A 14,607-nucleotide genomic window follows, 5' to 3' on the forward strand; every position below is an offset into this window, starting at 1 on the left:
CGACAGGAGCCCAGGTTGATCGCTGTTGCAGCTATGTAGGAACTCGTTTGGGCAGTCGGTTAACGCGGCTGGCCGACGCTAGATACCTGGAGCAGCTGCAGCATGTCCGGCGTGTTGTGCAGGGCGAGGCGCACGTCCCCGCGCACCATGTCGGCCAGCGAGCGGTAGACGACGGGCGGCGGCAGCAGCAGCGTCACCGTCATGCTGGCCGAGTAGTACGTGTTCATCAGCAGCGACAGCATGAACGTGAGCAGCACCACGAGCCGCCACGACGGCTGCGACGAGTCGTTCGCCGTCCCTGCCGCACGTCTAGCTCAGTCTCGCGCAACTCTCCACGCTAGTCTCTCCCGTGCAGGGCTCTTCATCCGGGCATAACTACTACAACCTACATCCGTTTCAATCTGCACGCTGAATTCGATCCTTGGTTTCGCTCTACAGTCTCCGCCCTCCCCCCCCCCCCTTTCCCATCCACTTCCTCCCATTACCAAATTGAGTATTCATAGATGCCTCAGGATGAGTACTGCCAGCAATTACCGCGCAAGGTAGAACTTCCGAGGAGGTGGAAGAAAAACTCACAAAAAGTCTTGAGGCATTATCTAACTACACTACAGGCCATTCAAATTGCTACACCACGAAGATGACGTGCTAGAGACGCGAAATTTAACCGACAGGAAGAAGATGCTCTGATATGCAAATAATTAGCTTTTCAGACCATTCACACAAGGTTGGCGCCGGTGGCGACACCTACAACGTGCTGACATGAGGAAAGTTTCCAACCGATTTCTCATACACAAACAGCAGTTGACCGGCGTTGCCTGGTAAACGTTGTTGTGATGCCTCGTGTAAGGAGGAGAAATGCGTACCATCACGTTTCCGACTTTGATAAAGGTCGGATTGTAACATATCGCGATTGCGGTTTATCGTATCGCGACGTTGCTGCTCGCGTTGGCCGAGATCCAATGACTGTTAGCAGAATATGGAACCGGTGGGTTCAGGAGGGTAATACGGAACGCCGTGCAAGATCCCAACGGCCTCGTATCACTAGCAGTCGAGATGACAGCCATCTTATCCGCATGGCTGTAACAGATCGTGCACCCACGTCTCGATCCCTGAATCAACAGATGGGGAAATTTGCAAGACCATCTGCACGAACAGTCTGACGACGTTTGCAGCTGCATGGACTATCAGCACGGAGACCGTGGCTGCAGTTAACCTTGACTCTGCATCACAGACAGGAGTGCCTGCGAAGTTATACTCAACGACGAACCTGGGTGCACGAATGGCAGAACGTCATTTTTTCGGATGAATCCACGTACTGTTTACAGCATCATGATGGTCACATTCGTGTTTGGCGACATCGGGGTGAACGCACATTGGAAGCGTGTATTCGTCATCGCCATACTGGAGTATCACCCGGCGTAATGCTATGGGGTGCCATTGGTTACACCTCTCGGTCACCTCTTGTTCGCATTGACGGCACTTTGAACAGTGGACGTTACATTTCAGATGTGTTACGACCCGTGGCTCCGCCCTTCATTCGATCCCTGCGAAACCCTACATTTCAGCAGGATAATGCACGACCGCATGTTGCAGGTCCTGTACGGACCTTTCTGGATACTGAAAATTTTCTACTGCTGCCCTGGCCAGCACATTCTCCAGATCTCTCACCGATTGAAAACGTCTGGTCAATGGTGGCCGAGCAACTGACTCGTCACAATACGCCAGTCACTACTCTTGATGAACTGTGGTATCGTCTTGAAGCTGCATGGGCAGCTGTACCTGTACACGCCATCCAAGTTCTGTTTGACTCAATGCCCAGGCGTATCAAGGCCGTTATTATGGCCAGAGGTGGTTGTTCTGGGTACTGATTTCTCAGGACCTATGCACCCAAACTGCATGAAAATGTAACCACATGCCAGTTCTAGTATAATATATTTGTCCAATGAATACCCGTTTATCATCTGCATTTCTTCTTGGTGTAGCAATTTTAATGGAATTTTAATAGCAACTACCTGAAGCCAAACCCCTCCAAGACACGTGTGTGCATTCCACTTACGGAACAGAGAGGCACGGAGGAAACTGAGAATAACCTGGACAGGTCAACAGCTGACCCACTGTGACACCCCAAAGTACCTCGGAGTGAAGTTGGACTGGTCCCTCACCTTCAAGGACCACTGTGCAAACACAAAAATGAAAGTCAGTACAAAGAACAACATTATTAGGAAATTGACCGACAACAACTGGGAAGCACACACTCAGGTCCTCCGCACATCTGCCCTCGCTTTGCGCTTCTCCGCTGCTGAATATGCAGCACCTGTATGGCAGAACTCCAGCCATGCCAAACAGGTAAATATCGCCCTAAATGAAACAGGACGAATTGTAACCGGCTGCTTGCAGCCAACCCCTGTTGACAAAATCTACCACCTCATGGGCGTAGCACCTCCAGACATCCGAAGGAGAACAGCAGCTGAAGTGGAAAGAAAGAAGCAGGAGACGGATCAGAGACACCCCCTGTTTGGATGCGAACATCAAACACCAAGACTCAAGTCGAGAATAAGTTTTCTCCGGACAACGCAACCAATCCAGACATCACCTGCAGACCACAGGATACAACTCTGGCGTAGTTCACATCAGAGAAATATTGGGACAACTCCAAGGAAGAACTTGCTACAGGTCATCGTCTCCCATACACGACATGGAAAGTACTCAATAGACTGAGAACTGGAGTATCTCGGTGCAAGGAGAACATGAATAAATGGGGATACATCTCAGAGGATGAACTATGTGAGTGTGGTGGACCCCAAGACCATCAGCACGTACTCAACTGCAGCAAACTGTCGGAGCCGGTGTCCATGGACAATCTGATTATCGCCAATGATAAAATATGCACATTTTTCCGTAATACTTTTAATATATATGTATGATATGCTATGTATGATAAATTATATTTAATATGTTATGTTCTAGACACGTATAAATAAATGAATAAACCAGCTGATCCCTTCTTTTAGTCAGACTGTGCCATAAATTTGCAATGACGGAAAAAATTGCAACATCAAAAAATAATTAATGTAATGTACTTTCGGTCCGCAGCTCGTGGTCTCACGTTAGGACGGGGTTCCGGGTTCGATTCCCGGAGAGGTCAGGGATCTTCACCTGCCCCGAGATGACTGGGTGTTATGTCATCTTCATCATCATTCATCCCCATTACGGTCGGAGGAAGGCAACGGCAAACCACCTCCCTTAGGACCTTGCCTAGTACGGCGGTGTGAGTTTCCCGCATCATTCACCTACGCTCTGTCAAGAAGCATGGGACTTCATTTCCAATGTACTTTCGGGAACACGTTTGTTTAAGTAACGTATTTAAGTGATTAACATTGCAAGATCACAGGTTAATGTAGGCGCGAGATAAGCAATGCAAATGTGAAATGCTGTTACATAAAAAGCCGGTGTAGCCGCCAGAATGATGAAGGCGAGCATGCAAATTGCATGCATTGTGCTGTACAGGTGCCTGATGTAAATTCGTGTGATGCCTATAGCACTTAGACAATCTTAATGCTGTTTGTGGATGACGCTGGTGTTGTCGTCCTCTGATTACCATATGTTCTCGACTGGAGACAGGTCTGGTGATAGAACAAACCAAGGCTACGTGTCGACATCCTGCAGAGCATGTTGGGTTACACCACTGGTGTGTGGGCGAGCGTTATCCTGTTGGAAAATACCTCTTGGAATGCTCTTTATTAATGGCAGCGGTTCTAGGCGCTTCAGTCCGGAACTGCGATGCTGCTGCGGTCGCAGGTTCGAATCTTGCCTCGGGAATGGATGTGCGTGATGTCCTTAGGTTAGTTAGGTTTAAGTAGTTCTAAGTCTAGGGGACTGATGATCTCTGATGTTAAGTCCCATAGTGCTTGGAGCCATTTTTTGCACAGTGCTTTGCAGTAGTATAGAATATTGCTCAAATGCGTGGAACCCATGTCTGCACCAAGTAAGAATAATAGTGAATACTGAACATATAGAAATAAGGGCAGCACAAATGGTTGCTGGTTTCTTTCACTGTCAGGAGAGCGTTATGGAAATGCTGACAATCTGAACTGACAGACACTTGAAGATAGACCTCAGTTATCTCACGAAAACCTACTCAAAAAAGTTTAAAGAAGCAGTATTAAGCGGACACCTTAAAATATCCTTCTATACAGATCCCACCATTTTGTAGGCATTTGTCATAGTGTGGCACAATTTTTTGTCTTCCTTTCACATAAAACGTTACCTCCTGTGTTTCCAATCATGTGGTAACGTGTTTTTTGAGCTCGTCATCGTTGTTGAACATTTGACCTCTAAGAAACGTTTTCAGATGAAAAATAGATGCAAGTAACAAGTGGTGAAGTCAAGGAGGGTGATCAAACTGGCTCTAGCCAAACTTCTATAAGAGTTATTCCGTGTTGCTCGCAGAGTGATATCGCGCACTGTCATAAATGAAAACAGTAAAGTTTGTGAGCTTTCCGTGGCGCTTATTCTGTACTGCGCGACGTGGCTTATAAGCGCCTCAATGTAAACATTTGCATTGATTGCTTCATCTCGCAGTACAAAATTCATTAGTAGAACGCTGTGATGATCCTAAAAGATTGTGCACGTGACTTTTCGAGTTGTAGATTTGCTTTGCTTTAGTATATACTGGTGGCATTGTGTGTCTCCGTTCCATTGATTATTCTGTCGATCGAGGGGTCCCGTGTACCACTCAAGTCTCATTCTTGGCCAAGTCTTGCTTAGAGCATCAACACGATCTATGCTATAACGTGTCAAAAGTAAAGTGCACAGCCCAGGCCCTATTTCTTGTATTGCTTTGTTAGAGTTTGTGGTGGCCAGAGAGCACATAGTTTTCGAAACTTCCGTTTTTCAGAAGCAATTTCATGAAGAATGGTTTCGCATTCAGGAGGATAGCGATACAAATTCCTGACCAGCCATTCGGATTTAGGGAATCTTTGGTTTTCCTAAACCGCGTAAGGGAAATGTCGGGATGGTTGGAAAGGACATTTCCGATAATTTTCCCTGTCTTTCCTCAATCCGAGCTTGTATTTTATCTCTAATGACTTCGTCGTCGACAGGACATTAAACTCAAATCTTCGTTACTTCGTCCATCGCAAAGCGATGACGTTTTGTGACTTTATCTCTCGCTCCTCTGATATCTCGAGCTACAGGAGACGAAATGTCGGGTCATTAGAAATTATAACTGCCATTATGGACTATCACACAGAAACTACCAGCCATACTCATGACCTTCACGAGAAAATGACACTCACGAGAAATTAAATTACGGACATCAACACAGATGCCTGTAGCACCCTACTTCTCTCTGATAAATCGTCATACTCCCTTGAAACAACGTGAAACACCCAAAGCCTAAGCAATCTAGTAAATGTAACGTCCCATCCCTTATGGACCAACGATATGAGAGCAATCAAATGCACTGTTATCTAGTGTCCTGCCATCTTCTGCTCTTTCGTCACCCTGACGGCAAGTGCAAGGTCCAATGATGTCCCAGTCACCTGACGCGCCAAACGATTCCATTCCTCGAAACGACAGTTTTGCTCTCTCTTCAGCACAAAAGCCATTTCTAACTCAATTGTTCGTGAGCGTATTATAGGTGTCAACGACTCATTGGATCATAGTCTCTGTCATTTCACACAGTTAATCCGATACTAGTCGTCGAAGAAGCGCTACTTTCCCACACCCTAGAACTGTTTTCCTGTGATTTTCTTACTTTACCTATGTTTATGAGCAGGATTTTCGTGGTGCCATTACATAAATTACTTTTCCAACTGTAGAATGGAGCACTGAAACAAATCAGTGTCTACAGCTACAAATCTATGAACAAAGCATGTTACATATACTCGAAAATAACTCATAATGACCTTCTATTTTGTTGTTTTAAGTGGATAAAAGACGGTAACCAAGCTCTCATCCCGATGCAGGTTTTACATATCTAGCTCTATATCTATCTACATTATATGAACAGGAAATTCCATTTGTTTGTTAGTAATTCATACAAATCTACAGTTTTATTCCGATCTTGATGAAATGTTGCACACTTTACCCTCACGAAAAGAGGATGACGAGCGAGGTGGCGCAGTGGTTAGCACAGTGGACTCGCATTCGGGAGGACGAAGGTTCAAACCCGCGTCTGGGCATTCTGATTTAGGTTTTCCATGATTCTCTCGCTTCAGGCAAATTCCGGGATAGTTCATTTGAAAGGGCACGGCGGACTACGTTCCCCATGTTTCCCCAATCCGATGGGACCGATGACATCGCTGTTTGGTCCCCTCCCCCAAATCAACCAACCAACGAAGAGGATGATCAGTGTCTACATAATCCGACTTGAAAATATATGTAGACCTATGTAATACAGCTTATAAAGGGGTAAGGTTGTTAACAAATATCTAAAAATTCTTGGCCGTTTTTTTTCAAATTTCTACAAAAACCCCTAAAGAACATTTGGGCGGACATGGGCTCAAACATTGTTACTAGACATCTCGACCGGTTGACTTCAAAGTTCTTGGCCAATTTATTTCAAATTTCTAGAATCAGATGAAACAATGAGGAAAATTAATAAAAAAATTAAATGCCTAACAAACGAAATGTATCGTTCAATGTAAGCTTTCACGGCCGGTATTGTCTTCACTTAAAACTTCCGTTCTGATAGGCCGTGGTCGAAGTATAAAACTCTCCCCTGGCGTTTCGTCTCCGACTGCGGGAAACATCCTCGGAGGTACAGCGGCGAACTGCGAAGACAACTTGAGGAAGCGGTGATTATATAGGCAGTACAAAGGGCGCCACTGTCGATCACGTGGCGTCGGCTATGAGATTGTCTCTGGTAACGCCAACATTCTCGATTGAAAGTAATCGATCGTCACGCTTGCGGTGCAACACTGACATCCAAATTTTATCCAGTTTAACACCTTCGTCTTTCCTGTTAAAATTATTACGGTGTTTATCAATCTCGATAGCCTCTCTATACGAGCGTGCATAATAATGCGAGGTTTTTGATATGACGCTCGTCTCGCTGAATTTTATTTCATGATCACCTTCCTGGTAAACATGTTCCGCTACGGTCGATTTATCCGTGTGACCCAGTCGGCAATTCCTCTTATGTTAAAAAAGACGGGTGTTCACACTTCCCTTTGTGGTACCGATATAAACCTGTCCACAACAACAAGGAATTTTATATACCCCCGGTGTAGCCAAAGGGTGTCGTGCGTCTTTTACCGATCTTAAATATTCTTTTATTTTGCTGGTGGGTCGGAAAATAGTTTCCACCCCATACTTGCTTAAAACTTTCCCAATGCGATCTGTGACCTTACTAATGAACGGAAGAAAAACTGTGCCCTTGGGCGACAGTTGTTCGTCGTTGCTCCTGATTCTCTGCCTAGAGCTAAGTGCTCGATCTATATCCTCGCTAGAATAGCTATTATTCACGAAAGTTGACCGTAGATGTTCAATCTCATCTTTTAAATAAACAGGCTCACAAATTTTGTACGCCCTGTCTACCAAGGTTTTCATTACACCTCTTTTCTCTTTTTTTGTCTAGGGTGGTGGTTTGAATCTTTATGTAGATAACGATCAGTATGTGTGGCCTTTCTATACACCTTATGGCCCAACGTTCCGTCCTGTCGTTTAATCACAGGCACATCCAGGAAATTCAAATGCCCATTCCTTTCCGTCTCCATAGTAAATTGGATTTTCGGACTAATGCTGTTTAAATGTACCAGGAAGGCATCCAACTCCTCTGCTCCGTGTGTCCATACTACGAACTTGTCATCGATATAGCGATACCATCTGAGTGGTCTCTTACTGGCAGTCTGCAACGCCCGTTGTTCAAAAGTCTCCATAAATAAGTTAGCCACAGCAGGACTAAGAGGACTGCCCATAGCCACTCCCTCAATCTGTTCATAAAAGTTATTATTGTTTTGAAAGTAGGTTGTGGTGAGGCAGTGTCGGAATAATGCCACAATATCGGTAGGAAAAATATCCGCTATGCATAAGATAGCTTCATTTACTGGAATCATGGTAAATAACGACACAACGTCAAAACTGACGAGGATATCATCCGCTCGTTTCCTTTAACTTGTCAATGAAATGAGATGAATTTTTAATATGACTGTCCGTACTACCAACATAAGGTTGCAGCAATGAGGCAAGGTGTCTAGCAAAATCATGTGTTGGTCCGCCTATAGCGCTGACAATTGGCCTCAACGGAATCTCAGGTTTATGCACTTTGGGTAAGCCATAAAGTCTAGGTGGGTAGGCTTCTGTTTTTCAAAGCAGCTTTTTATCGTCGAAGGCGAATGAAGACGCTTGGTCATTCTTAAAATCTTCATAGTCGGATCTTTCTGGAGGATTTTTGTAACTGGAGGGAACCAAAATATTATTGATTTTTCCATGATGGTTCCCTCCATCAGGCCTATCAGCCCGGAAGTTTTAAGTGAAGAAATGTATCGAGATAAACTGACTGCGAGAATAAATGACTGCGAGAATACCCGTCTTGGAGACAGTACCATCAGATGGTATTAGATCGCTGGACGAGCGAAAGCTCGAGAATTTGAGAGAAACATGGTTCTAAGCTCTTATTTATTAATCAGTTGCCGTTGTGACATATACAACGGAACAAGGCTGGCCGTGAAGTACCTATTGCTAAACAAAAAAGAGGCCACCATCGTCAAGGGGTACGCCGCAGGAGAAAAGTATTCATTACTGACATTCCGTTGATACCCAATGATTTCAATATGCCTTTCGATTTGAATCTATTGCAGTTTCCTATGCGGCTATGAATATCAACGAGGCACTCACTTTACGTGACAGATATTAAACATCACGAATTATGCCGGGCACTGCAGTTAATTACGACATAAAGATTTTCTTTTATTCCATGCATCTTCAGTAGACAGTCTTTCAAAATAATGTTACACAACTTGTTGTTGCTATTCTTTTTCAGCCGACTTCAAGAGTTCTTAAACCACGAAGATTTTACCAATGGACGAGACGTTTCTTATCTGTCCGATTAACAGCTTGCTGTCGAGTTATAAGAAAGAAAGTTAATTGACTTACTTCACTCTCAAACGGCATCCTTAAAGTGTATTCCCAAAAATATTTTTAAACGATTATCTGAAAAGAATTTTACCTGGACTGTCGCTCTACGCTATCCTCCTCCTATTAACTTTCAATTCCTTATAGCAGAGATATTATCTCCGTGACTGGAAAAGAGCACAGAGCATATCCATCTATAAAAAGAGATAGTAGAACTGATCCACAGACTTATCGACCTGCATCTATCACATGTATTTGTAGCAGAAGACTTGAACATACTCTAGATTCAAACATTAGGAATTACTTTCATACTGTTGATGATATTCTGTTGGTTGTTATTGCACAGATAAATTTCATCAACGAGTGCTACAGTTTAATAGAGAAAGTTTGAAAATTGGCTCGAAAATCTCTTGTACTAATACCAAAATTACGTAAAACAAACATACCAAACAGAAGAGAGAAAAAATCAAGAACGAAAAATTTCCTGATTGCTTTAGCAACATGCTTACCAAGGACGAGCGTTGGGTGTGTCACTGTGACCCCGAAAGAAAAGAGCAAACGAAGCAGCAGAAATATGGTGATTCATCACCGCCGAAAAAGGCTAAGACGTATCCATCATCGGCGAAGCTGAAGTCGAGTGTCTTTTGTGACACCCGTGGTGTGGTTCTAACAGAGTATGCTCGTAAGGGACAAATCGTCACATGAGCATTCTATTGATACCTCCTGAGAAGGTTAAGGGGGGCTGACAAGATGAAACATAGCGGGGACCTATCCAAGAGGGTGTTTTTACGCTACGGGAACATTTCAGCTCATTTTGCACACATATCGCTTCTTCAGGAGTTTCAAATTTTGCCTCATCCCTCATATTCCGTCCGCCCCGATAACTGAGAGGTGAGCGCGGCGGTGTGTCACGCCAAGGGGCCCGGGTTCGATTCCCGGCTGGGCCGGAGATTTTCTCCACTCAGGGACTGGGTGTTGTGTTGTCCTCATTATCATTTCATGATAATCAGTGGAAGGCAACGGGAAACCACCACTGGAATCACTTCCCTAGACGCTCATGCGGTGGATCTCTCTGACGAGGCTCCCCCCCCCCCCCCCCCCCCCTCCATGACAAGACTTACCATATGGCAGAACACAAAGTTAAAAAAGTTACATATTTCCCTGACATGTCACCAGAGACTGCTTCCTCTTTCCTCGGATAAACGGACCATTAGCTTACAGGTATTTGCAGAATGAGGATGAGGTGGGTTTCAAGGTGGAACGTTTCTTGAACAGCCAAAAGCCGGAGTCCTTCAACCAAGATCTCTACCAAGTCAATCACCGTTGGGAAAATGTGCTGCACTGCAATATAAATATGATTTTGGGGAGGAGAACTAGCACCAACACCAGGATTCATGAGCACAACATCTCGGAAACATCTGGGAGGTACTAAGAGGGGCAGAAAGGCGAACAAATGAATCGGAGAACAGACTAAAGCAGAAAACATAATTATGACTTTAATGAAAATGAAATGAAGGTGAATGTGATATGTATCACATATCTGCCATACGTATGTATGGCAGATGGTTCGTACATCGGTAAAGGAATATCTTTCCTGGATTTCCAGAGATAAAAAAAGACCGAGACGAAGAGCGAATGGGCGGTGGGTAGTTGAGACACGAATTGGGAATTCTGGTCTGACAGGGAGCTTATCAGGATAGCTGAGGAGGCTAATGCAACTGTTCTAAAGGAGACGAGCATACGGCTTTAAGTACCGATTCGGCACAAATTTTTAACTCTCGCCGTTACATTGCCTCAATGCTCCGTCTGGCTGGAAGTTTTCATTTCCAACTTATCTCTTGCCCATCCCGTTTCCTTTCCATTCTTTTCATCCCAGTTAGTCGTGTACATGTCCCAGCTCCCTCATCGCAATTGGTGCCTGTTTTGTAGGGCACAAGCCGGCCGCGGTGTTCTCGCGGTTCTAGGCGCACAGTCCGGAACCGTGCGACTGCTACGGTCGCAGGATCGAAGCCTGCCTCGGCCATGGATGTGTATGATGTCCTTAGGTTAGTTAGGTTTAAGTAGTTCTAAGTTCTAGGGGACTGATGACTACAGCTGGTATGTCCCATAGTGCTCAGATCCATTTGAACCATTTTTTTGTAGGGCACAACCAACGTTCTAACTTCCACAGTAATCAGAAATCTGTGAGTGCTGGGGGGGGGGGGGGGGGGGGGGGGGGTTAATGGGCGGGGGTCGTTGCGACGCGGCGAGCAGGATGTTGGGAATTTGAGCCTGACGATCTGACGATGATGTTTGGTTTGTGGGGCACTCAACTGCGCGGTTATCAGCGCCCATACAAATTCCCAACCTTTGTTCAGCCCAATCTCGCCACTTTCATGAATGATGATGAAATGATGAAGACAAAACAAACACCCAGTCATCTCGAGGCAGGTGAAAATCCCTGACCCCCCCGGGGAATCGTACCCGGGACCCCGTGCTCGGGAAGCGAGAACGCGACCACGAAACCACGAGCTGCGGACGAGTCTGACGAAGAGCCTGTTCGGATGACCGACGCGGTTAATGCAACCATGCGAGGCAGAGCATCGAGGTCTGAGGCTATGTCCGTACAAATTTTCAACCCTCGCCGTCGCATTTTCTGCAATTTCCTGTGTGGCATTGCCTTCCTACCTCTTTCCCATCCCGTTTCCTTTCCATTTCTTTCACCCCAGTTAATCATACATATATCCAAGCTGCTTCACCACAATTGGTGTCTGTTTAGTCAGACATTTCCAATTCATGTATATAATATGTATTATATCTATGTCAGCGAAAAACGTGTAAGTGACATGGATGCGTATATCTGATAAATATAACGCGTGGAGACGTCTAGAAGAGGCCTTTACACAATAGTGCAGGGCGGCAAAATGTATTGAGAAAGTATTTCATGCACATTAAGATATATAACCCAACATTATCTTTCTCGGATGCAGATAATGTAAGTTGAATCACACATCTTAAGTAGGATTCTGGGCAAGTTTTATTTTGTCCACCCAATAATCTGTCTCGCGTGTGTATGACGAATGGTCCTCCCACTCACTTTACGACGAGCGTGATCGTATGGTATATATTAAAAACTTCAGCAGTCCAAATGTCACTGCATGTGAATATTTAACTATAAACTACTGGCCATTACAATTTCTACACCAAGAAGATAACGTGCTACACGACAGGAAGAAGACATGTGATTACATTCTCACGCAATTTGGGTGCATAGATCCTGAGAAATCACTACCCAGAACAACCACCTCTCGCCGTAATAACGGCCTTGATAGGCCTTCGCATTCAGTCAAACAGAGCTTGGATGGCGTGTACAGGTACAGCTGCCATGCAGCTTCAACATGATACCACAGCCCATCAAGAGTAGTGACTGTAGTATTGTGACGAGCCAGCTGCTCGGCCACCATTGACCAGACGTTTTCAATTGGATAGAGATCTGGAGAATTTGCTGGCCAGGCCAGTGGTAGAATATTTTCTGTATCCAGAGAGGCCCGTACAGGACCTGCAACATTCGGTCGTGCATTATCCTGCTGAAATGTAGGGTTTCGCAGGGATCAAATGAAGGGTAGAGCCACGGGTCGTAACACATCTGTAATATAACGTCCATTGTTCAAAGTGCCGTCAATGCGAACAAGAGGTGACCGAGACGTGTTACCAATGGCACACCATACCATCACGCCGAGTGATACGACGAAAAACGCTTCCAATGTACATTCACCACGATGTCGCCAAACACGGATGCGACCATCATGATGCTGAAAACAGAACCTGGATTCATCCGAAAAAATGACGTTCTGCCATTCGTGCACACAGGTTCGTCGTCAAGTACACCATCGCAGGCGCTCCTGTCTGTGATGCAACGTCAAGGGTAACCGCAGCCACGGTCTCCGAGCTGATAGTCCATGCTGCTGCAAACGACGTCGAACTGTTCGTGCAGATGGTTGTTGTCTTGCAAACGTCCCAACCTGTTGACTCAATGATCGAGACGTGGCTGCACGGTTACCTCCTGTTCGGGTTGACAGCACTTTGAACAGTGGACGTTACATTTCAGATGTGTTACGACCAGTGGCACTACCCTTCATTCGATCCTTGCGAAAACCTACATTTCAGCAGGATAATGCACGACCGCATGTTGCAGGTCCTGTACGGGCCTTTCTGGATACAGGAAATGTTCGACTGCTGACTTGGCCAGCACATTCTCCAGATCTCACACCAACTGAAAACGTCTGGTCAATGGTGGCCGAGCAACTGGCTCGTCACAATACGCCAGTCACTAGTCTTAATGAACTGTGGTATCGTGTTGAAGCTGCATGAGCAACTGTACCTGTACACGCCATGCAAGCTCTGTTTGACTCAATGCCCAGGCGTATTGCGGTCAGAGGTGGTTGTTCTCGGTACTGATTTCTCAGGATCTATGCACCCAAATTGCGTGAAAATGTAATGAGATGTAAGTTGTAGTATAATATATTTGTCCAATGAATACCCGTTTATCAGCTGCATTTCTTCTTGGTGTAGCAATTTTAATAGCCAATAATGTATAATGTTGGTATTGACAGCCGTTTAAGGTGGTCGGTGGTACCATTACAGGTTGAGTGCACCCCTATTGTCAACAGCGATCCGCATACCCAAGCGGTCACTATCCAAATGCTAGCCGAGCCCGACAGCAATTAATTTCGGGAACCAGTGTTACACTGCACCAAAGTCGTTGGTTGCCACATGTTTCTCTGTATTTCTTACTTTTAGACAAAAAAAGTTAAAATTTGTGTGGTATGACCTTGCTCGCTGATGGCCCCGATGACGAGCAGCAGGGAGTCGCTCCAGGAGTCCTCGAGCTGCTGGCGCTGCGGCGGGCAGACGGGCTGGACGAAGCGGCGGTGCGCCCAGGTGGTGGCGCGCAGCCCCGCCACGAGCGCCGCCAGCAGCAGCCCGCAGCACAGCCACGCCGGCGGCGTCAGCGGCTGCACCAGCGCGTCCACGTCGCCCGCGCGCGACGGCTGCCGCACCATCGCCAGCGTCCTGCCCCGCACCTCAGCCTCAGCTTCGCTTCTCTTCCAAAGCAAAATGGAAACGATCTACATCTACATGCATACTCTGCAATCCACCATACGGTGCGTTGCGGAGGGTACCTCGCACCACAACTAGCATCTTCTCTCCCTGTTCCACTCCCAAACAGAACAAGGGAAACATAACTGCCTATATGCCTCTGTACGAGCCCTAATCTCTCTTATCTTATCTTTGTGGCCTTTCCGCGAAATATAAGTTGCAGTAAAATTGTACTGCAGTCAGCCTCAAATGCTGGTTCTCTAAATTTCCTCAGTAGCGATTCACGAAAAGAACGCCTCCTTTCCTCCAGAGACGCCCGCCCGAGTTCCTGAAGCATTTCCGTAACACTCGCGTGATGATCAAACCTACCGGTAACAAATCTAGCAGCCCGCCTCTGAATTGCTTCTATGTCCTCCCTCAATCAGACCTGATAGGGATGCCATAGCTCGA

General features: G+C 45.8%; 1 protein-coding gene across 1 annotated transcript in view; it reads right to left on the reverse strand.

Moving 5' to 3' along the window:
- The window catches only part of LOC126298303 (uncharacterized), a 36,710-nt gene extending 22,590 nt beyond the window's left edge, over positions 1-14,120 (reverse strand). The window contains exons 1-2 of the mRNA XM_049989600.1: positions 13,889-14,120; positions 87-298 (exon numbers count right to left, since the gene is read on the reverse strand). Coding sequence (XP_049845557.1) covers positions 87-298; positions 13,889-14,120 — 444 coding nt within the window. The remainder of the gene's footprint in view (positions 1-86; positions 299-13,888) is intronic.
- Between the last annotated feature and the right edge of the window lie 487 nt (positions 14,121-14,607).

Source organism: Schistocerca gregaria, chromosome X (genome assembly GCF_023897955.1).
Source record: "Schistocerca gregaria isolate iqSchGreg1 chromosome X, iqSchGreg1.2, whole genome shotgun sequence".
Classification (NCBI taxonomy): domain Eukaryota; kingdom Metazoa; phylum Arthropoda; class Insecta; order Orthoptera; family Acrididae; genus Schistocerca; species Schistocerca gregaria.